Genomic DNA, 25,571 nt, shown 5'->3' with positions numbered 1-25,571 from the left:
AAAAAGTAATTAGGAGTCGGATTCTACTCGTTTTTGATTTAGGCACAAATTGGACGCGTTCTTAGGAGAAGTTGGGATACTCGTCTATTCATTAGTCATATTTATTTTTTTTGTTTGGCTGTGTTATTGTTGCTAGGAAAAAAAAAATTAGTCATATACTGGAATTATTATTATTATTATTATTATTATTTTTTGATACTCGTATTTGATTTAGGCACAAATTGGACGCCTTTTTTTTATCCCCAATAATTATTAATCTTCGAGGAGCTTTAGCGGCGCGACTGACGCTCGTCTCTTGTGACAAGTCTCTGAGATACATGAACAACTAGTTTAACAAATTATGATTCTAAATAAAGAAAAATAAAAGGAAATTACACAACAGCTGGTCAAAGAGGCGAGTTTGGAGCCATGGTCGCGCAAACAGTTAACAAATCAAGCTGCCACTCTCTTATTTGTTTTTGGGTGCAGTGAAAAAAAGAAAAGAAAAATAACATTAGTTGGTTAGGAGAGAAAAGGAAAAAAAAAATTGAAAAAAAAAAAAAAAAATCATTGTTAACTATTTATTGTTAAAGAAAAACAAAGGAAAAGATTAGTAATATATTTGGAGAAAGAAATGAAATGAAACAAAACTATTTAAATAAATTTATTCTTATATTTGGAAAATTGCAAAATTATTCTTTTCTTTTTTTAAAAAATTCTATATCAAACACGCTATTTTATTTCCTTTCATTACTTTAATATTTTTTTCTTACCTTCACCATCCAACCAAACTTATCTTGGAAAAAGAGGAAGTACCGCCAACGTACACTAAGGTGCGTGTACCATACAAATTACAAGGAACACAACAGGCACAAAAAAACAAAAAAAAAAACAAAACAACCATCCCTATCCTAAGTTTATATACTGATTACCGAAGCATTCAATTACTTAAAGAAAGTATCACTATATTATGGTCATGAGTGTTTGACCATAATACAGTGATACTTACCAACATCCACTAGAGTATTAATTTCAAAACAAATTGTGAAATCGGGCAGAATCTTTGAACACAGAGAGAGAGAAAATTGTGCCCAAGATCCGCCATGGTATTAATTTCAACCTCAATTTAACCTATCTTGGTGTTAAATATATGGTAAAGAACGCAACCAAATAAATGTAAAAGAAAATTCTTAAACATTAATAAGTTCACATTTTAACTGTTGTGACTTGTAACGTTGGGACAGTATATTTAAATTTATGGGCGGGTGGGTGGGTTGGAAAAGGAAGGACCAACTGTCTGGCCTTTCCTTTCCATCAAAATTTAATGACAGAAACTTTCTAACATTAAAAAAAACTTGTAGTCGATGTGGAATAAATGAAAATAAAGTTTGGGCATCTTGTATTTGTGTGTCTTATGCTCGGTTTGGTAGGAAGAAAAAAAAATTAAATGGAATGGAGAGAATAAGGGATGACTAAAACATTCTTAGGGAAAAGATTAAAAGTATTTTTCTATTTTGAAGACACCAAAAATGATCCGGGCTTAGTATGATTCGTATTGTTAAGAATGGGTTTGGTATGGATAGCCAGGATGGAGCAAGTCTACGCTGAATGGGCCCAGATCCAAGAAGTCATTACGAAAACCCATATTATAATGAAAGAAGTTGAGCCCAAACAAAAAGAAAAAGATAGGTCCAGCACAGGAGTGGTTATAACCGTCTAAGTGGTTGTAAACGTTTATAAATAGAGGGAATTGAGAGGGAAAAGAGGTTGAAAAGTTTCTCTCTCTACAGGGAAAATTCTTTGTACTTTCATATTTTTATTCAATTAGATGGAAGAGAATAGAAAAAGTTGACAATTTAATTTGATATGTAGGATAAAACCTATTTTTTAAGTTATTTTTACCATTAAACCCATCACTACTTTATTTATGAAATTTATTAAATATTTCTAAAGGGTGGTGTAATAATTTAAAACTTATATAATAGGCTTATTTGTCTTCTCTCTTATCATTTCTTTGGACGGATGAACATTTGTGAAAACAGAAGAATGACTTATCTTTCCTATTATCATTTCTTTCCTTATATTATATCTACCGAACAAAAAAAAATTATTCATTCCTTTATGTTTTTCTTTCACCTATCTTCCTTTCTTCCTATCCAAGGTAGCATGAAGTGGTAGGAACATATTATGAAGAGTCAAAGCTAGGAGAAGAGGCCATTTAAGCAAAGCCAAATCAATTGCGGCCTGCAAAGCAGGCTAATCATAGATGGGCATTAAACAATTCTTCTTCTTCTTCTTTTTTTTTTTTTTTTCTTTTTTCAATTCGCACTTCAAAAAAGTGCTTTCTCATCTGGTTATGTTTGTACCATTGCATTAAAAAATTGTGCCACCCATGTGGTATATATTATTGGTCTCTTTCTGGCTAGCTGTTTGGTGGCATTGTTTACGTGGTTCGAAGTGCTTGATTCTTTTTTTTTTTTTTTTTTTGGGGCAAACAGACAAATTATAATTATATAATTACCTGCTTTTATTATCAAAAAAAAATAAAATAAAATAAAAAAAACAAATTATATAAAATCAAACAACATTACAATCCTCCTTGAGGACGTTTAACAACTAAAGGGGCCAAACATCCCAATCAAAATTCCCTTTCCTACATTGAGCAACCCATTTGCTTAAACCATGGATTACCTCGTTACATTCTCTAGGACACCAAAACAAAAAGCACTGAGGGAATTGTTGCACTAAGAACTGAATATCATTACATACAGGAGCCAACAAACCATTAGTGGGATTTAGAGACATTATTTGTTAACAGTCTCCTTCAATCTCAACTAAATCAGTGTAGCAAACCTTCCTTAAGAATAATGGCCTCCGCAGCTTCAGCATTACCAATGTTGTGGAAACAAACCGTAGCAACTTTTAAAGCTCTCCTACCATAATCTCATAACACCATACCACCCCCATATACTTTAGACATTGGGCAAAAAGATGCATCCACATTAAGCTTCAAAACACCCCTAGCTGGAGTTTTCCAATGCCCAAGAACCAGTTGAATAGCAAGATTAGTTAATTGGATAGAAGTTTCCTGTATCACCAAGCCCTGAAATTCATAGTACTGTATCATAACTCTGTCCAAAATTGCAGAAGGGTGCCATGTCTTCCTGCTGTAATACCAATCATTCCTACACTTTCACAACTGCCAACAAATAAAGGATCCCAAAGAGAAGTGGTCAGCAACATTCGCTAAGCCGACCCACAAATCGTGGAGGAAAATCCAAACCTGCTGCATTATAAGGTGCCTATCACACCCGAAATCAACCTACAATGGACATGTTTTCCATACAAATTTAGCAGTGGGACAAAAGCACAGCAGATGAGAAACCGATTCTGCTCGACTACCGCATAATGGGCACCAATCGTTGGTAACCATAACCCGCACCTTTTAATTACTAAGAACCGACAACCTTTCATGGCAACACTACTATATGAACAGTTGAATCTTCCTTGGGACTTTAAGCTTCCAAATAGTCTTCCATAGAGTAGGGAACTCTTGATCACAGCTAACAGAAGTCTTCTCGGAAGTTAATGGAGGGCTGTGATGCGTTCGCATTGCCAATCTGTAAGCACTTCGCATTGTGAATTTTCCAGTATGGGAAGCACCCCAAACTTTTGTTGGAAACGGGGGCATTAAAAACATAAACTTTGGATAAGATTTGAAATAGATTCCGTTAATAATTTTTTACGGATCTCTAGACAAGCGCGTTTCTCTCCGTAAGGAGATGAATGTGGTATATTTACTTTCTGAAATCCGTTTCCGGATGAATGAGAAATTAGCTCCAAAGTGTGGTGTTTTGATAAGCCTAAATGGGTATGCAAAATGTGGGAAGTGTTTGTCCCACATGGAAAAAATGTTGAAACAAATTGAAATTTAAATAAGCTGAGTTTAGGATTTGGGCTTGGGCTTGGGCCTAATTGTAAAGTCCAGATTATTCTTTTTTTGGAATTTTGGATTGGGCCTAATTTTGGGCTGGGCTTATTTAAATGGGTTTCACAAATGAGTAGGGTTTTTGGGTGGTTGGTTTTTTGAATTAAAAAAAACTACTTTTTAGTTTTTCTAAAAGGTTACACCTTTTAAATTAAAAAACCATATTTTAGTTTTTTCTAAAGGGTTACACCTTTTAAATTAAAAAACCACTTTTAGTTTTTTCCAAAGGGTTACACCTTTTTCCGAACCATCATAACCCATAGTTGCACCCACTCGAAAAGGCACATTGTAACCTATTGGAATGGATGTGTCTATTGGTGAACAGACACCATGTGAACCATTGCAACTTATTGGAATGGATGTGTCTATTGGTGAACAGACACCATGTGAACCATTGCAACTTATTGGAATGGATGTGTCTATTGGTGAACAGACACCATGTGAACCATTGCAACCTATTGGAATGGATGTGTCTAATGGTGAATAGACACCATGTGAACCATTGCAACCTATTGCAATGGTTGTGTCCAATGATGAAAAGACGCACCCCATCCGAAAAGACATTTCTATTTCTATAAATACCCCCCTTTAGATCATTTGCAAGTCATTCATTTTCATTTTCTTCTATCTCCCTCTCTAGACTAGAACCCAACTCAAGTGGGTTCAAACCTTAGGTTAAGTGGTTCGAGCCACTTCGATCCTAATCCAATTTCATCGAGCTATATTAAGATTGGTCCGAACCATTTGGTTCGGATTACACCCAATTCAGCATTTATATAGTATATAGATGCATTTTTTAGTCAGAGAGAGTATTACACGGAGGAGGTTCGCCGTATCCACGAGTTTGTAGTGCTGCTACTGGTGGATGTAGACCGTTGTATCCTGGGAGATAGACGCCACTGATTCCGTTAGCACCATAGCGGGGCGAATCTGTCTTAAGGACATAGTATCCAATACTAGCCTCGGTCCAGGTTCATTCCTTGCATATTATTATTATTTTATTGCTTTATTTTGTATATTTAATTAAATATAGAGTTGCATATTTAATTAATGATTTATTAGCATATTGTTAATTATCTCATGACATATTAGTATAAAGGTTGTTATATCTTAAAAGTCACATTAAGCATATATTTTACCAACAACTTTTTGGTCACTATCCATGCATTCTGAAATAAGAATCTAAAAAATTAAATCGGCATAGCGATGGTTAAAAATAATTCTAATCAAAGGCTGATTCCGAGTCTTGTTGGATGAGATAATCAAATCAGAAACTTGCGAGACACCACTACGATAACTGGGGATAGTAACGCGAGGATTAAAAGGATTAGGAAGCCAATTATGACTCCAAACATTGACATTTTCCCCATTCCCTATACGCTAACTTAAACCCTTGGTAATAAGCTCCTTGGTCGACACAATACTTCGCCAAACCCAACTGGATCGAGAAGGACAGGTGGAGTCAAGGAAATCCATACGAGGAAAATATTTATGTTTAAAAATCCTCACAAATAAAGAATTATCACCCACTTCTAATCGCCAAGTAATTTTTGCGACAACAAAAAAAGAAAAAAAAAAAAATTGAAAAGGTTATTACATGGTTCCGGAACCTCCTGGGCCATTCACCATTGCACACGTATACAATTGTGTCTTGTAATTTTTTTAAAAAAATTTTTTTACTTACGAATTTAATAATAATAGATCAAGATCAAAAATTTCGAACCATCCAAAAATTTCTCCATACAATGACAGCGTTGTCATCCCTACCCATAGGGTATACCATGATTAGGCGCAAGGCATGCCCAAACTTTATGGCTTGGGGTGATGCAATTGACTCATGAAAAGCTTCAAGTGCAACAGTTAGCTATAAAAGTTTATGGCAGAAAGCAGGGAAAAGGAGACGAGAGGGAATAAATTTTTCTTCATGTAATTGGCTGGAATGAATCATTCTGACATGATCCTTTTTTTCTTTTACAATCAAGCGATGGGAGGTAAACTAATCAAATTCTGAATGAGAATCTTTTATAATAAGGTTTGTTTGGATTTAAAATATTTTTTAGAAAATATATTTTTACTTTTTGGTGTTTGGTTGTAGTAAAATATTTGTAAATATATATATATATTAAAATTTAATAAAAAAATATTTGAAGAAAAAAAATATTAAAATTTAACAAAAAATAATTTACAAGTTATTTTACATGCCCCGCCTGATAGACTCCACCTCAACCTCAACCTCAACCTAAATCTTTGTCAAATACCAAAAAAATAAAAATAAAAAATATTTTACCTAAAACCAAATATATATATATATAGAACAAACAGAGTTATATGGCATTCATTGTTGATGATTTGTTATAAATTAACCATTTATGTTATTATTTTTCTTTTCTATTTATTCGGATAAAAAAGCTCACATTATAGTCATAATAATGTCAATCTCATTCACAGAAAATAATGGCTATTTACCCTTCCAATTTACCTAGCCAAACCCAGCACAAGAAAATAGAAAAATTTACAATAGGGCGACTCTTTCTCATGTACCATTCGACTTAAAAGCGCCAAAGAATAACAGAAAAACTAGAATTCAAATTAGAAATAAAAGAAAATGAAAGCCAAACAGAAGCTTCGAGAAGCCATAGACTCGCTCTACTCTCGTGGCTGTGCAAGCTCTGAAGCATACACTCGCCTCGTGCTCGAATGCGTTCGACACAATGACTTCAATCAAGCGAAGAGACTGCAGTCTCACATGGATCTTCACTTGTATCAACCCAACAACACCTTCCTTCACAATCGTCTTCTTCAACTCTATTCCAAATCCGGGCGACTCTCGGACGCTCAGAACCTGTTCGAGAAAATGTCCCAAAGAGATATATTTTCCTATAATGCTATGCTGTCTGTGTATTCGAGGTTGGGTTCTGTTCAGGATTTGTGGGCATTCTTTGATGGGGTGCCTTGTCGCGATTCTGTCTCTTATAACACGGTGATTGCTGGTCTGGCTTCAAAAGGGTGTTCCAGCAAGGCTTTGGAGGTTTTTATCAGAATGCAACAAGAAGGATTTCAGCCCACGGAGTATACCCATGTGAGCGCGTTGAATGCATGTTCACGCACGTTGGATTTGAAGCGCGGGAAACAAATTCATGGTAGGATTGTTTCTTGTAATTTGGATGGGAATGTTTTTGTCTGGAATGCTTTGATTGATATGTATGTGAAGTGTGGTGTGATTGATCAGGCTCGGTGGTTGTTTAATCGGATGGTTAACAAGAATGTGGTCTCTTGGAATTCTATGATTTCAGGTTATTTGATCAATGGGCAGCCTGAGAAATGCATTGGCTTGTTTCATGAAATGCGATTATCTGGTTTAAAGCCAGATGCGATTACAGTTTCAAATGTTCTTGGTGCATTCTTTCAAAGGGGATATATAGATGAAGCACACGAGACTTTTAGTGAGATCAAGGAAAAAGACAAGGTTTGTTGGACTACAATGATTGTAGGTTACACACAAAATGGAAAAGAAGAGGATGCTTTAATGTTGTTCAGCGAGATGCTTTTAGAAAATGTTAGACCTGACAATTTTACAATCTCAACTGTGGTTAATTCCTGTGCCAGATTAGCCTCTTTGTATCATGGTCAGGTAGTTCATGGAAAAGCAGTGCATTTGGGAGTTGATTTTGATTTGCTTGTTTCTAGTGCCCTTATTGATATGTATTCCAAATGTGGAGAAATAAAAGATGCTTGGGTTGTTTTCAAAATGATGCCTACAAAAAATGTGGTCTCTTGGAATTCCATGATAATAGGTTATGCACAAAACGGAAAGGATCTAGATGCCTTGGCCCTTTATGAAGAAATGTTGCAAGAGAAACTCAAACCAGATAATATTACCTTTGTGGGTGTTCTTTCAGCTTGTGTTCATGCAGGTTTGAGTGAACGAGGACGGGAATATTTTAATTCAATCAGCAAATTTCATGAAATGACCCCTACTTTGGATCATTATGCATGCATGATCAATCTCCTCGGTCGTTCAGGTTACATGGATAAAGCAGTAGATCTAATAAATGGCATGCCACATGAAGCAAATAGTCTAATTTGGTCTACCCTTTTATCAGTTTGTTCAACAAATGGTGACGTAAAACACGGAGAAATGGCGGCCAGGCGCCTCTTCAAATTAGACCCACTCAATGCTGGACCTTACATCATGCTCTCCAATATGTATGCTGCTTGCGGAAGATGGAAGGACGTGGCATCCATGAGATCTCTTATGAAGGACAGGAAGGTTAAAAAATTTGCTGCCTACAGCTGGATTGAGATTGACGGAAAGATCTATAATTTTGTATCAGGAGACCGAACTCATCCAGAATCAGAAAAAATATATCAGGAATTGAATAGACTGATAAGAAAACTTCAGGAATCTGGATTCTCTCCTGATACAAACTTGGTTCTACATGATGTGGGGGAAGATGAGAAGTTTGAATCCATCTGTTACCATAGCGAGAAACTTGCTCTTGCATTTGGGTTGATCAGAAAACCTCAAGGAGAGGCACCTTTAAGGATAATAAAAAACATCCGAGTTTGTGGCGATTGCCACGTGTTTATGAAGTTTGTATCTAAGCTTATTGGACGACCTGTCATACTGAGAGACTCAAGCAGATTCCATCATTTTGTTGGAGGGCAGTGCTCCTGCAAGGATCTTTGGTGATGAAAAGTCTGCTGGAGATGGATATCTGCTGAACTGAAGAAACATACATCTCAAGAAGATATAAGCAGCAATAAGGCTATATGATCGGAAGCAGCAAGAACTTTTTTCATATAAGATGATAAGAAGAGGATTGCCAATATTTGAATTATTTGGAGTCCCCAGTGACTGGATGCAGAGAGTGGATTTAGATAATTGTAGAGAAATGAGGATGATCCATCTTCACTAATTTTGCAAGGACTACCTTAATGCGGTAACATGTGCAGGATTGAAATATGTACTGGGCTTGGGTTAATTAATTGGTATCTTAACAAATACAGCAGTTAGAATTTAGATAAGGTGAATGGGAGCAACAAGAGCTTTCTTACCTGAAAGCGCACAAGAAGCATCAGTGTTCCCACTCTTTCGAAATTCCATGGTAAGGAATGGCTTTAGATTCTATTAGGTAACTGATAAATTCTTGCTATTTGGTTTTGCTTATTATTTGTAACACGTGCTAGTTGAATAGGGAAACAACTGAATGGAGGATACAACTATCACTCAGCTGCTTATATTTAGTCTTCTTGCGGAATATGGGAAGAAAGATGCAAACCATAGGGCACAGACATTGGATACAAAGATCAAGAAATGTTTGCAACTAATCACATGCTAAGCTCTTCAGATGGTTGATCAAGCGGAGTGAGAGTCATACTCTATGCTTTAAGCTTTAACCTATGGTCCAAGGTAGCTATTCCTTCTGACAATAATTCCCTTCATTCTTAACTGTTCTGAATTTGTATGTCTGTTTGATTTAGAAATTTCTACATATCACTCATTAAGCAAGCTCTTAACTTCATATCCACGCTGATCCTAGAAACATCGACTGGTAAATGGATTACACATTAGGTTTTTCTGTGATAATTCATCTGGTGGTGTACCTGATCAGATATAAATAACAATGCTATATCAGCTAATGGTAACGACCATTGATTTGTGTTGATATTGATTTTTTAAATGTTCATGCAGCCAAAATTTCTTTTGTGCTTGTGTCTGTATCTTGGTAAACTTTATTCTCACTATCACAGTATCTTTTATTGTTTTCTTCTTATCTGTTATATGCGCCTTTGATTATGGAATGTTTTCAAAATGATAATATCAAGCTGTCTACCCAGATTCAACTTTCCTGGGTGTTTATGCAGTTTTGTTATATTGTGGTCTGATTTAAACCCCATAAATAGGTCATCTTCCATGTGTAGTGATCTTACATATCTTCTGCCTGACCTGTACCCCTCGTGATACCTAAGGAATTTCGCATTTGGTTGGGTTGAATATAGAAAAATAACGCTTTAGTTTGCTAACTGAAATTGGCATAGACCATCAGTTGCATGTTCATGTTTATACACAGTGGTTGCCACTAAAAATATGTCCAATGTTCACAATTCTATATAATTCAGCCATGGTGTACGGTCTATTGTAGTATCAGTTATTGCTAAATTTATTTTTATATATTTTTTAAAATTTTTTATTAAATGTGTCCAAAAATTAGATATAGGCAGGTGGACACGTCTTGCACACTTAAAAACATAATTTGTTTTATAAAAAAGGTGCAACATATGATGCTATTGTTCTTTAAATATGTACTCAATAATAATTTAAATTAAATAGAATACAGTGAACAAAAATTAAATATAATATGGTGAATAAAATGGGATTCCATCTATCCCAGAATTAGGAAACCTTTGTTTGCTATCAAATTGGAGCTTTTCTTCTTCTTCAATTAAGTAAAATTAGAGGATCCAGGTATGCAGTATGGGTACATTTGTTGGACACATATCCCATACCCATGTCATGCGGAGTGGACAAGAGTTTGTTAAGGGGAATAAGAGAGTCCATGCAACACAGTATCTGAGATAGAATTGTGGCAGACTAATACCCATACTCCTATAAAGATAGTTCAGCTTTCATGTTGCACTCATGTATGCCATTATAGTTGCCCAAATGCTAGCCAAAGTTCATGGTTGTGTTGAACCAAAGGTGCACATTTTGAACAAATATTAGGCTTCTAATAGAGAACTTATGGATAGAAAATCACTTGAAAAATGGTTCAAAATCAGTCTGGCAGAAGTAATAGACACTATGGATGTTGATGCAGATTTTCTTTCCTGATACTGTCAGATACTGGACTTTCCTAAATTGACGGCTGCAGTCTATTTTATAGCTTGATTTCTATAAGTAGTTCCTCGTTATGTTTTGTAGGCTTAGTTCAGAATTTGTCTATCTTGATTCTTTGTTTATTTTTTATTTCTTTTATAGCTATAATACTTCAAACATACCAGCTTCCCCGATTCTTACTTCTCATTCTGAAAGTTGGAGTACTGTGACTTGAATTTTTTTTTTTTTTTTTTGGTTGTGGCATGACAGCACAAGTTCCGAGTTGCGGGTCTGGAATTCCAATAAATGACACCCTTCCTGCAATAGGTAGGAGAAATATTTTCTTTTTAAGCTGTTCAATTGGAGGTCGTATTTTTTTTTTTTTTTTTTTTTTTTTTTTTTTTTTTTTAAGGAAAGTTGGTTATGACTGTATTGAACAAAAGTCTATGCCTTGTTCTCAGATGAACTCTCCCCCCAACCCAAACTACTTTGCATGTGTTTGAATTATTTAATTATCTTGAATTAACCCCGAATTAGCATTTTTGAAACATTATCTTAGTGTCAATTTTCTTAAATAATTTTTAAAATGAAGCATATGCTTCTGAGTGAAGGTAAAACCCGAGGAGGCAGAAACATAAACATCTTCACTAGAACTTGCTGCCTATCTGCAGTGAATATATTAGGTTGGCCCCAACTTACTTCAATTTCAGGCTAGTGGGCTTTTAACTTTCAACTTGGCAATATTTGGAAACAGTTGAGGGCTAAACTGCAGCACCCAACAGTTGAACCAACCCATTTTCATTTGGGTTTTCATCAAAACAACCTACCTCTATTCTTAATGTGACGATGTGTGGTTGGGCGTGCTGTGGCGGATGCAAGAGGCAATGGTGGGTTACCACACTGAGCGCAGGGACGGCTCAATATAATTTGAGATCCTAAACGAAAAAAATAAAATTGGCCTTTTAATATATAATATATTAATATAAAAAATATTTAATAATATTTATTTAAAAAATACATTCTTGTTTTTTGAGATGAAAGTTACAAATTAGATTCTTATATTCAAGTTTTGTTAAAGTATCTTTTTTAGGAGACAATATAGCAAATTCATTTAATCTTTCTTGTGGCATAGTTAGGTTAGATATGATTTTATCACCTTTAACTTTAAAAAACTCCTTTCATTATAGGTATTTTTGTTCTTTTAAAACTTTTAATTATAAAAATAAATCATATGTTTTAAATTGTTCGAACCTATACAATGATTTAAAGAAATAGCTTGGTCAACTATTTATAAAAATTAATTGATTTTACAAGATTTTTTGGTTGATTGAGTTGGCTTCTATTATCTACATTCTCATTACTTTATTTTTCTCTATGAATTATTGGTAATAAGAGAGACGGAAAAATATGTAAGAAGTAAGAGGGCAAAAAAATAAAAAAAGATAAATATTAAAGAGAATATGAAAAGGTTCACCAATTCTCAAAACAATTAAATGTAAGGAAAAAAGAAAATTAAATTTTTAGAGAGATTATAATATAAGAAAATATAAAATTTTGGGGCCATTTTTATTCTCTCGAGTCTAATAATAGAATGAAATATAAATTTTTTTGGGCCTTTCTATTGGATGGAGTTTAATAATAGATTGAAATAAAAAATAAAAAAATAAAAATTGGAACCTTGTAAAATAAAGAAATAAATATTGGCTGGAGCCTTGACGCCTTAGGCAACTAAGTTATCTTGGATAAAAATCAACTAAGTCGTCTAATGGTCTAGTCAAGCCTGATTGAGCGAGTTATAAGTGTACAATCCCATATCGTTATCTTGGGTAAAAATCAAGTGCAAAACCGTACAGGCTCAGACCAAAAACGAATAATATCATATGGTGGAGTGGGTCGTTACACTTAATTACCTAAGCCATTTACAGTTACAAAGAGATAAAGAGGGAGTCTCATTTTTTCCTTTTCCCCTGTTCTGCTGTGTTCACAGGATTATGATCTCACTGCAGTGCAGAGTCCAAGAAGTTCTACTGACATCCAAAACACAAACTTGTGAAGCAATAAACCATGTCCAGAGAGGGGCTCTTGGAGGTACATGAAATTGCCATTGTCAAGTGCAATGATGTTGATTGTTTTCACTCACATCTTCATTTGTCATAGCTCCAGCTCATCTTATCTGTCTATCTGACAATTGTCTGTCAACTTGCTCCTTCATAGAGCTTGATCATCATATACTGATTCTTACGTTCATTTTTAATGGGTTTATTTATTTCAATTGATAGTAAATTTTTTTTTTAAATATGCTCTGCATGGTGTCAAATTTGGTAGGATTTTGTGAATATTCACTGAAATTCTGATAGGTTGTCCAAATTTGAATAGGAAAACTCTGGACAAAAGCCCAAAAAAAAAAAAAAAAAAAAAAAAAAAAAAGGTCAGATTTCAAATGATTTGGATTTGGGAATCAGAAAAGGTACGAATATTTCTTTTCTTTCAAATTAATGATCATTTGAAAACTAGGCATTAAAAAAGCTTGAACACGTGCACATACTGAGAAGGGACATTTAAAAATTGGGGAAGAAAATGTGTGTGAGACTATACAGACGCCGCAAATCTGAGGACCTCACCCTGCTCCATAACACAAGGCCAGCACTCCACCGCCCCACTTTCCGCTGTTGTCGTCGGTCACTGTGACCCATACCCATACCCATACCCATACCCATACCCATACCCAGGTCCCAATAAGCATCACACGATTTGACCACGTTTATATGTGTGTGACTGTGTGTCTACATATATACATATGTATATATATATATATATATAGGTCGGCAACATTTATATTGGTCCATTAGAGGGTCCCCCAGATTCTCCCTTCACCCTTGGTGTGGTGGCCATATCTTGATTAGCAATGCATTATGAGCCTAAGAATAGTTGAAAAGATCTCATCGACCCTGGTCCCATGGGGAGATTTACCAATGATCTTCATGTTCCTGACCACCCTTTACATTTTCTATTCTTTCCCAGTGTTCTGAAAAAGTTTGATTAAATGCGATTTTAGCATACATGACATCTAATCTCCAATGTTTAAGGAAAGAACTAATTTGACATTTTTGATGAGCTCGTTTTGATTCAAAAAGAGTTGTTTCTAATTGGAAAACGGGTCTACTGGTGGTCCTGTTGTCAGACCAAACTCTATTGTTCAGGTTTTCAGAAACTTGGCATCTCATTTTTTATAACCACGATTAAAATTTTGATTTTGTTATCGACAATGGTCATCACTTTTACTTCACAACTAATTGGATTAAGTTAGTGTTGTCCCACCCAATGATAGTTCAAATCAACAAGTTAGATGATTGATGTTTTTGAATACAGTTTTCTGCCTCCATGTCCAGACAAAATGCACTTTATCTACCAGATCTATTGATGCCATGTGGGTCACATATGCATAAGCAATTTGTACATTACTAAGTTTTTTCTATCACATGGTATCTCTTTGTCATGGATGAAGTAATATGTGGGTCATATATTTATACATGCATGAATATCATAGCATAAGCATTTTGTTCACTAGTAAAGATTTTCCTTTCATTAATTGGTTGAATTTGGCAGAAAGATTTTCCTTTTACTGAAGTTAATTGGTTGAATTTGGCAGAAACACTCAGACTACCTATGAGGGTTACTTTGAATACTTAAAAAGAAGTTATGGCAACTAAAACACATTTCTAACAAGTTGCATATTTTATGCGATGACATGACATGGTCACAAGTGTATGTACACCGACAAATTTTTTTTTTTTTTTTTTTTGAGTTATAGTAATATTCAATTTATCCGTCAATCATAATCACGATTATCACTAGTATATCAATTGTTGAAAAATTCGAGTCAATTTGTCAATTAAAATTACAACTGTCGCTAATTCGATTTTATGTAAACACATGTCACACTCACAATTGAAAAAAATATGCCTACATTTCTTGAATAATTTGACTACATTGATTTTCAATATACCGTCAAATCGTAGTCGAGATTGTCGATCACCGGCACGTATGTATACATCTTTTTAGCATGATAATGACAAATAAAAGCCTTTTTAGTTTCATCAAATTCATTTATTCAACTTTTGGACAGCTGCAATTCCATTTTTATTATTTATTTATTCTTTGAGCAGCTGCAATTCTTGAAAATGTGTTTAAAACACTAAAAAGAGGAGAGTGTTGACCAATCCATGTGTTTTGGTGCTACATTGGAAGCAAGCAATCTAGCATTGACAGGCTCATCCGCAAAGCACGTGTCCTCACCTGAAGGTGCCGACAATCAGTATACACATTAATTGTCAGCACTTGCTTCTCCTTCTTGGCCAGCCACCACTACTTTTACTGGTTCTGGACCCACCATTGACCGCTCCCTCCGCCGGTGCTGCCGCTTCCCTTCTGTCATCATATGCCGGAGATATTGTAACGTGTGCATTTCTAGTTCCCTTCATAAAATGATACATGCCTTGATGGTTAAAGTTGGTGAAGTTTCCTACTCGATTCATTCTTTCCAATCAAGGGTTTACTAACATTAAATTTTTTTTTTAATTGCACTTATTGTGTGATACTCTCTATGAATATATTTTTATTATAATGAGTTGAATAGCGATAACGAAAGTAAACGTGTTTTATGTTACACTTTGATATGATACAACATTCGCAAAAAAAAAATAATAATAATAAAAATAAGCAACTTTTAAACAGACCATAACTATGTGGACGCCTTTTGAAAAAAATTGTGACAACATATATATCATAGAGTGTGCAAGGAAGATAAAATCTATGCAAATTGGGATAGGTTATGACAATTTTAACTCTCATATTTCACTTTAAGAAGTAGAAAAATCTTTGGTGGTACTAACTTTAATGTTTTGTGTAACAAAATTATTTATTTGAAGCCCCAAAAATTGTTTATGTTGATGTTCCAAAAATTTCTAATTAATAAACAAATGGTTTATATTGATGAACTAAAGGCTTTTTTGGTATCTATTTTGTTTTAATTCGAAACAAAATAAGTGTTTTGTTATAGAATGTTTTGAATAATAATCGGAAACATATTTGGTAACATCCTTTTGTTACGAGATTTTTGGAAGCAAAAATATGAAAACACGTTTGGTAAAAAATATTGCAAGTTTGAAAAATATAATGCTTAGTTTAAAAATATCATTTAAGAGTTTTTTTTTTTATAAAAAAAATTACTATTCATCTCTGCAGTATCAAATGCTACTGCACGGTACGGAACACCAAATTAGTGTTTCGATTTTTTGTTACTATTCACGAAACATTTCGACAGTGTGCAAAATAAAATAATTTTTACCAAGCAAATTTTTTTTCACTGTTTACAGCTATAATGCTCAACAAAAATAAAAATATCAAAAACAAAACACAAACCAATCACTTCGCTGTTACTGTTATAATACCCAACAAAAATACCAAAAACAAAACCCATACTAATCAGACTCTAATTAATAAATAAATGATTTGTAAAGATCAAAAAACAAAAATTAATATGCCGACCTCTTAGCTCAAAAGGTAGACAACTTTTTTTTTTTGGGGGGGCAAGTAAAAGGTAGAGTCAAGAACACAATTATTAGTTTTTATGATTTATATGATGGAATTTGATTTCACTGGCCGGTGTGGAACAATCCAGTACACCTGAAAGGCTGAAAAAATAAAGATTGGGTTGAACTTTGTCATACAATTGACAATTAATTAAAGAGTGGGTGCGACGGTGCGCAAGTGTGTGTGACTGTGTGTTTAGGATGCATCATGACTCATCAAATGAACATAATAAACCCTAGTGAAAAAAATAAATAAATAAATTAATTAATTAATTAATTAATTAATTAATTATATTAGTCTGTTACAATTCATTATTAAACATAGGATCGCTTTCTATTTTGGAATGGTGGCATGGGGACACTTTCAATACCACAAACTTTATGTGGTAGAATTTCTTGGACAAAAAGATCCAAAAGTTGAAATCCATCTATACCGTACATTCCCTTGGGAGTGAGCTAAAATATAAAAATGACATATATAGGGAACACCATCTTGTGGACTTTATTTATTCCACTTTCATGGTGGGTAATTTCATGTATAGTATGAGGTTCTATAAGTCAATAACGCCAATTATATCAACAAACAGGTTGGGCCTCTTGGCCAGATTGTTGTATGACTTGAGGCTTTTGCCTTTAGGCTTCGTCTTGTACATTCTTTTCTATATATAAATTTTATAAGTAAAAACCATTTTTACTTATAAATTTAAAGTCAAGACCATTTTTATTTGTATCCAATGTGGGATAAGTCCTCTAAAAGATTAAAAAATAACTGAGATTAACGTAATGATGACGAAAGAATTATGCCCATTGCGGACTTATTGACTAACATTTGTTCGTAGGAAAAAATAAGTTTACAAAGATGACACCTCATTGAAAGTAAGATATTTTTTTCCACTATTGTTTGGTTATATAAAAAGAAAAAAAAAAAGAAAAAAATAGTTGAAGTGTTTTGATTATTATTACTCATGTCTTATAATAAATGACTCTTTTGAAACAGAAAGAACATATATTTTCATCTTTCAATAATAAATAAACAAACAAATAGATATCTAAGAGTAAAAAAATCAAAAGTAAAACAACTTTTACTTAACAATATTTATTTTGCATGAACACGATGAATTCGTTTTTAAGATTGAGTAGAGAAATTGAACATTACCATATTTGTGATAAATCATCTCGTGAATCACATTTGATTTGGGTACATCTCCTCTACTCAATATGTCCAATCAACTCAAATTCAAGACCACTTTTAAACATTTGGGCCACTTTGGAGACACATACATGACTCAAGTCAATAATTATAATTTTTTATTATTTTGCACGTGTTTTTATTCTTAGGCAATTCTGTAAAACTCAAATTTTATCATTTTCTTTTATCATTTTCATGATTCTGTTCCTGTCTAATGCTGTGTTTGATAGAAAGAAAAGAAAAAGTGCAGATAGGAAATAGAAAAGAATGAATGAATTTTCTTTATTAAGTAGAAATGATACCAAAAAAGAAATAAGAATAGGAGGAAGGTTAAGAAAGGAGGGAAGACAAATAGAATATTATAAAAAATTTAAATTATACTATCTTAAGTTATACAATTTTTAAATTATTGTATTACCCTTTATAAATTACAATATTATAAATATTATTAAATATAATGATAAAAATAATTAATTTTTTTTTTTCCTTTCCCCACCCAACAGAGTATAAATACTAATGTGACTTGACTTAAGGTAAGAGATCTATAGCCTAAAAGTAATATCCTATTCAAATCACCTCATATATATATATATATATATATATTCACACACACACACATGTATGAGTTAGAAAGGCAGTTTTGATGGAAAAAGCGGCAAACTCTCGTACAAAATACGAAAGGGAGACATCGATTGAAGTTCTTCAATATTGATAGTCACTTAATGAAAAATCATGGAGGCAGATCCAACCTGTAAAGTAAATTATAAAGCAATATGTGAAATTGGCAATGCCACAACTTTTTTTTAGGTTGTATTATGCAATTACATGTTTCAACACGTTTGCTCTGAAATGACACTGGTGAAATTTTATCAATCAAGTGATAAATTTCACCATCAAAAAGTGAGAGAAATTTAAAGTGCAAAACACCTGTTTTGATAAGCAGGTGACACTGTTAAATTTTTTTTTTTTTTTTTTAGCACTTCAAAATTCACATCATTGAATATTTCTCCTAATAAACGATACCTTTCACGATAAATCAAAATTCTTTTCAGTAACAGTTACAATTTTTTGCCGTTCCCAATACTTGGTGAATCTCACCACTATCCTGTGTTAATTTCACTAAAATTGACTATATTATTAATGGTGAAATTCAAGAATAACGAGAAATCGTTATTGGGTTCATTTTGGATCACTTTTGTTTTCGATATTAAAAGTGTTTCCACTTGCAAAAAGTTGAATCGACATTATTTGAGAAGACCATGGACTATCCGTGACAAACAGTTCTACTCACCAAATGGTGTGTGAAAATCTTGCTACCACTTTTAACAAACAAAAGAAAAGAAAATCATGCTACCAATCTACGACATCGACAACTTTTAGGGACAATGTATTAACTCAAACACACTCTACGTCACAAACAGTCCTGCTCGTCATCCAATGGTGAGTGTGTGAAAATTATGCTACTAATCTAATTATTCACAACAACTTTTGGGACAATGTATTTGATTGCAATTTGCCACAATGTACTTGGAAAATGACGTGCATGTTACTACAATATGTATATCCTTTTCATGCCAAAAAGTTAAGAAGGATATGCATGAAATTCAACAAACAAACAAAAGGTAAATTATATGCAATGAAATTTATTTTGTTACATATTTTTTTGGACTATATCTTTTGTAGACAAATGTAAAACTTATAATCAAAGGCGAATTGCATTTTGCAGTAAATCGCCCTTTTTAAATTTTTTTTTTTTAGTCAAAAAAACCCTTATCCAATGAATCGATTGAGGTTAATTTTTGACTTATTATAAAAAATACCCTTATCCAATGAATCGATTGACGTTAATTTTTGACTTATTATAAAAAATACCCTTACCAAGTCGAGGAAGGTCTTAATCAGGCGTATTGCATAAGACCCTCCTCAACTTGGTGGAGGTATTTTAGGGATAGTAACATCGGTGAAAATGGAAGTTTACTGTGAAATACACTACAAGTCAAGAAGGGTTTTAGGCAATTAATTCTAGAGTAAAATGAAAACAACCTCCCTGAATTATTAGCTTTTTGCAACTAATCCTCTTGAACTAAAGATTGCCCCTCTAAACTATTGATTTGTTGCAATTAAGGACAAACCCATCACAAAAGACTATTTTACCTTTTGTTATTAAATTTGTCATTTCTTATTAAATTACTTTTTATTATATTTTCTATTATTTAAATATTAATTATACCATTTAGCTTAATTTTATAATTAGTATCAATTGATTATAAAAATGAAAAATAAAATAAATTTGTAGCTGTCATTTTCTAAAATGATTAACTTATTATACTCACTTTAAAAAAATTAGTATAAAAAATATCTTATTTCCCAAACAATATTCATGAAAAATTAATAAATTACATAAATAAAAAATATCTTCTTTTTAATGCATTATATTCATGAAAATTAAGAAATTACTTAAATTGTTTCAAAATTTTCTATTTAAGGTTCTTATTTAAATAATTAATTTAAAAAATTAAAGGGAAACTTTTGCAAATTTAATGGAGAAAATTTCATCAAATTAGTATAAATTTTTTTCATAATTTATTTTAATAAGAAAAATATATCAAGTGTAATTCAATAAGAAATAGTATTATGGTCATTTAATGAAAAATATGTAAGACAATGAGGGTATTTTACAACTTAAATTTGATAGTTTAGGGGGTTTTATGCACAACACATAATTCAAGTGGGTTATTTGCAAATTTAGACATAATTGAGGGGTGTTTTTCACACTTTACCCTTAATTCTATAATCATTCATAAATAAAAGGGACGGGTGGTGTGATACGTCCGGATTTTCGGATGCGGGTTGGCCAGGCCCACGCCCGATAACCCAAGAATATCAAATCAATTAGCAATTTAACGAACACAGAATACAATATAGGAAACAGGAATAAATAAAATTTTGCTGAAATGAACTAAAATGAAAATCCTTTAATGGAAAAAAACCTCCGAATAAACTTTATATGCAAGAACTAGTTTGAATACACCAACTTCTCCTTTACTTCTAATACAACTCGGGAATCTATCTCGTGAACCCCTACTAAAAATATTCCAATACTGAACATGAACAACTGCAAAGAAAACCAGCGATCATAATGAGAAGAAAATACTCCTACGTCGTCGGTGGAGTGAATAACTGTATCTGCTCAGCACGATCAAGCTCTAAGCCTGGAACTGACGAACACCTGTAAAAATAAGAGTGGGTCAGGCCCACATGCAAGTTCTATCCTAACTGCAATCCAGACAGTGACCCGATACGCAGATACACCCTAGATATCTCAGCAATAGCTATCTAGTCCATACATATATAAATATCCACACTAAGGGACATTCACTGGACTATGTAGGGGGTCTCAACCTGAATAGAAGGCAACATGCAAAAACACGCCCAAAGGTGGGCATGAGTACCTAGACCTAACAGAGTACACCTCAACCTACCATAACCAGCTACGCATCCACTGCATATACGCACCCTAACCAACGAGTCTGAGACTCAAGCTCATCTCGCGGTACCATAATCATATATTTAAAATCCGTCCAAACCAGAGTATGTCATTCAATTTCTTTGTTGATCTGACATAAGACGTATAATCAGTTAACCACTCAACTTATTCAGTTGATATGAGTTAACTCCAAACAACAGTAAATCCAAATGGTCACTCATCTTACTCAGTTGATCTGACTTAAACAAAATTAGGATTCAATATTTTACAATCCTTTCCTTTAATCCAATAGGTTAGGTTTATACGTTTTGAGCTAAACCATCCCTAGTATGACACCGTCTCATACCGGTACATACAATCCTCCATATCCATGTAATTGACAGAATATATATTAATCCAGCAATTAAAATCCAAAACCATGTAAAAATTACAGACTATGATAAATAGTACAGCAATTTAATATCCAAAACCAAAATCCAAATAATTGCAGAAACGTATTTAAAGTTTCAGCAATTTAAATCCAAGAGTTAACCCATGTATTGTTTAACAGTTTATCAACTAGCATCCAGAGCATGAACATATCAGTTTTAGTAAATCAACAACTCTATCGTGCAATTTAAAAAAAAATTTAAAATCACAATATTGTCCAAGAATTTGCTAAAATTAATTCTAAATTACTTATAGCAATTCAGTTCTTTTTATCCGTCAAAAGCAAGCTAGGTTGCATACTTGTATACTGTTTTATTGTTCTTGCACCGAGCCATAAACTATGCTATGAGTCCAATTTGTCAATTAAAAGACTTCCTTATGTATCTAAAATTTAATTTAGAATCATGTTATAGCACCCCAAATTGTCAAATTAAAATTAGACAATTTATTTCCTTCCAGCCGTTAATCGTAGGCAAACTTGTTAATTAGCGCACTTTTAATTCTATTAAAACCAAGGGGTATTTTATGCAATTCAAGACCTTGATTACATGTTAAAATAATGTTTTAAAAACCCCATTAAAGTTTTAAAACTGTTTAGAAACCCCAAGTGCCCAAAAAGTAGCTTAAAAAGTCACAGTACGCATGAAATTGGGTAAAGCCTGCTCTTGGAAAATTAAAGCAGGCTCTAATCAGCCTAGAGCCGGCTCAGAGGAGTTTAGAGCCTGCTCTTGTTGAGGTAGAGCCTGCTCTACTCTTTCTAGAGCTGGCTCTACTCATGGAAAAGCTGAATTCCTCCCCCTCTGAGAGCTTCAGTCCGTTTCTGCTTCATTTCAGTCTGTTTGCTCTGTCTCTAGACCATTCCTACCACTCTGTTGATTTCTAAAACTCATCTTAAGAGTTTTATAACACCCTAGTAACATTCCCATGATTCGTTTACAGAAGTTGAAATCAAATTAAAACTAAATTTGTTACCGAAACAAAACATGCTTTAGGAACAAAACTGAAACTATTTTGCAATATCAATTCCATTCCAATCCCCTTTGTTCCTCTTCACTACTGAACTTAGGAGTCTTATCTAATCCCAGTAACATCACAATCATTCGTTTACAGTTGTTAAAAGAAAATACAGTAACTAAAATTCCAATAGAATTTACATGTTTTAAGAAAACAAAACTAAACAGACTTGCACGAATTGTAACAGATTTAATTTCAACAACGAACAGCCATCAATATAGCATATATTAACCATGTAAATTCCAGTTCCTGATTAATTAAACCCTAAAGACTATCTAGGTGCACAGAACACAAGCCAAAGGGAAGGAGGAAGAAAAGAACTTGCCTTTCAGTTTCGGTTTGAAACCTTTCAAAGTCGTCTTCTTCCTAGACTTTCCGGCGATCGTGATCGCCGTCAAGGATTCCTCTGCTCCGGTTCTAACCCTCAAACAGCCTTCAAGCTTCCTCCTTAGTCCGGCTTACAATCTTTGGCTCAAACCTTACCTTCCTCTCCTTTAGTTTTTCCCTTAAACTCTCTGTTTCACTCTCTGTATTTTCACTATTCGTGAATAAGGTTTGTGCTTACAACCCTAAGCAGACCCTTATTATTTTATTTATAGGCTTAGGAAAAGATATTAACCCTAATTCTACTTTAATCGTAGAGACGGAAATCAACAATTCCTTACATCTCTAAGGCGGCTTTATTCAAACGTGACAGTAAAGAGACAAAACCCTAATAATTTAACCTATTTAATTAAATAAAATAAAAAAAAATAATTAACCAATTAATTAAAACCACAATTAAATTACATAAAATAATTAACCAACAAAACAATTCAAAAACAACCTAAATGACAATTAAATTAATTAAAGACTAAACAATTAAATCAAATAAAGAACGAACAAATAATTTAATCAATTAAACCTAAACACATAAAACACTTAAAATAAATAGTAAAATCTCAATTATATCCTTTTTAATTTTAGGGGTATTACAGGTGGAGAAAACGCCCTAAAGTATATTTCGCGTAACACTTTTACCCTATTTGAAAAAGTGTGCAAAAAAAACCCCTAATCTTTTCACATTGTGTAATACCCGTTTTACCCTTTTACTCTTCTGAAAAGGCACAAGGGAGTATATATGCTACTAATCTAATAGAATAAGGGCGTTATGTGCACATTACCCTATATATATATATATATATATATATATATATATATATATATATATATTGAATCTTTTTTCTTTATATATATCTTCTAAACAATTTTTTAAAAAACTTTTAGAATTTATAGAATAAAGATTTGAATTTTTTGAGATTTTAATTTACTAATTTTTGCTTATTTTTTTTCTTTATTTATTTATTTTTTCGTACCAACACTGTTAAAAATAAATAAAAAAATAAATTCTCAATATTAGTGTGCACTGGTTTTTAAAGTTTGGAGTAGTAAATTTGTTTTTTTTTAGTTTGTACTTTATTTTCGTTTTTTATTTTCTATTTTTATCTTTACTTTTCTTTTATACTTTTATTTTTTTAAAATATTTTTATCTTTTCTTGTTTATTGTCGACGTCATCTAATAGTGTTATTTTCGGTCATTTTATAAAATTATTTATTTTTATATTTTTTATAAAATAGTTCAGTAAGGGTAATTTAAGTCAATTTAAGGTTTAAATTTGTCAGAGAGACTCATTTGCACCATATTGAAACTTTAGAGGTGTTTTTTTGCACGTGAGGGACATTTTCTAATTGTATCCTTTTTGATCATTTTACAAAATTATTTATTTTTATATATTTTATAAAATGTGTAACTGTGATACCCCCGGATTTCCGGATGCGGGTTGGCCAGGCCCACGCCCGATTACCCGAGGATATCAAAACAATTAGCAATTTAATGAACACAGAATACAATATAGAAAACAAGAATGAATAAAATTTTGCTGAAAAGAACCTAGAATGATAATCCAATAATTGAAAACCTCAGAATAAATAATTTCATTGATAATTAAAACTATTTTGATACAACTGATCCACCACGAATGGAAATCGTTCTCCAATTTATACAACTCGGGAATCCATCTAGTGGACCCCTAAAATATCCAATGGTACTCAAAAGACTGGAACAAAACCCAAGTCTTAACATGAAATAAAATCCTACGCCATCAATAGAGTGAATAACTGTATCTGCTCAGCACGATCAAGCTCTACAGCCCAGAACTGACGAACACCTGAAAAAAAATGATAAAAGGGTGGGTCAGGCCCACGAGCAAGTTCTAATCTAACTGCAATCCATACAGTGACCCGATACGCAGATACACCATAGATATCTCACAATATCTATCTAGTCCATACATATATATATACACACTATGGGACATTCACTGAATTACAGTAGGGATCTCAACCTGAATAGAAGGCAACATGCGAATACGCACCCAAAGGTGGGCATGAGTACCTAGACCTAACAGGGTACACCCAACCTACTATAACCAGCTACACATTCACTGCCTATACGCACCCTAACCAATAAGTTTGAGACTCAAGCTCAACTCGTGGTACCATAAACATATATATCTAAACTCCGTTCCTAACCATTCACAAGAAATCCAATAAGTCATTCGGCGTATTCAACCGTACCGACTTATATATATATAAGGAGGATTTATTTAACAACCCGTTCCCTTATTCCAGAATAGGTAGGACTGAGTATTTTAAATCAGTCTGTCCCTAGTATGCCACCGTCCCATACCGGTGCATACAATCCACAAAGTCCATATAATTGATAGAACCAGTCATACTGTTCACCAATTAAAATCCATAAGGTAGGAATTAGCATTTTGAGCTAAACCATACTTAGTATGCCACCGTCCCATACCGGTGCATACCATCCTCCATATCCATGTAAATTACAACATTCAAATGATAAGCAAGTAATTTACAATGCAAAACCAAACCCAGATAATTGACAGAATTTTAATGTGAGAATTCAGCAATTAAAATCCAATACATAATTCCAAATAATTGGTCAAATTTAATATAAGAATTCAGCAATTATAATCCAATATATGATTCCAAATAATTGACCGAATTAAGTA

At 33.2% G+C, this 25,571-nt stretch overlaps 1 protein-coding gene across 3 annotated transcripts; it reads left to right on the top strand.

The window, feature by feature from the left end:
- Positions 1 to 6,368: 6,368 nt before the first annotated feature.
- Positions 6,369 to 11,176, top strand: LOC132280090 (pentatricopeptide repeat-containing protein At2g22070-like). 3 transcript variants are annotated; one of them, XM_059782212.1, is made up of 3 exons: positions 6,369 to 9,075; positions 9,166 to 9,380; positions 11,058 to 11,176. In XM_059782212.1, the coding sequence occupies exon 1, from the start codon at positions 6,573 to 6,575 to the stop codon at positions 8,658 to 8,660; it is 2,088 nt and encodes a 695-aa protein (XP_059638195.1). In that variant the 5' UTR covers positions 6,369 to 6,572; the 3' UTR covers positions 8,661 to 9,075; positions 9,166 to 9,380; positions 11,058 to 11,176. The 3 variants fall into 3 exon arrangements, with proteins under 3 accessions (XP_059638195.1, XP_059638193.1, XP_059638194.1); XM_059782210.1 differs by lacking the exon at positions 11,058 to 11,176 and having other exon boundaries at positions 9,166 to 9,675; XM_059782211.1 differs by lacking the exon at positions 11,058 to 11,176 and having other exon boundaries at positions 9,158 to 9,675.
- The last annotated feature ends 14,395 nt before the right edge of the window (positions 11,177 to 25,571 follow it).

This window comes from Cornus florida, unplaced genomic scaffold, assembly GCF_030987335.1.
Source record: "Cornus florida cultivar Cherokee Brave unplaced genomic scaffold, ASM3098733v1 CherokeeBrave_3.0.0_Hap2_Chr10, whole genome shotgun sequence".
In the NCBI taxonomy this organism is placed as follows: Eukaryota; Viridiplantae; Streptophyta; class Magnoliopsida; order Cornales; family Cornaceae; genus Cornus; species Cornus florida.
The sequence above is the reverse complement of the archived record's forward strand: the minus strand, read 5'-3'. Positions and strand labels throughout refer to the sequence as shown.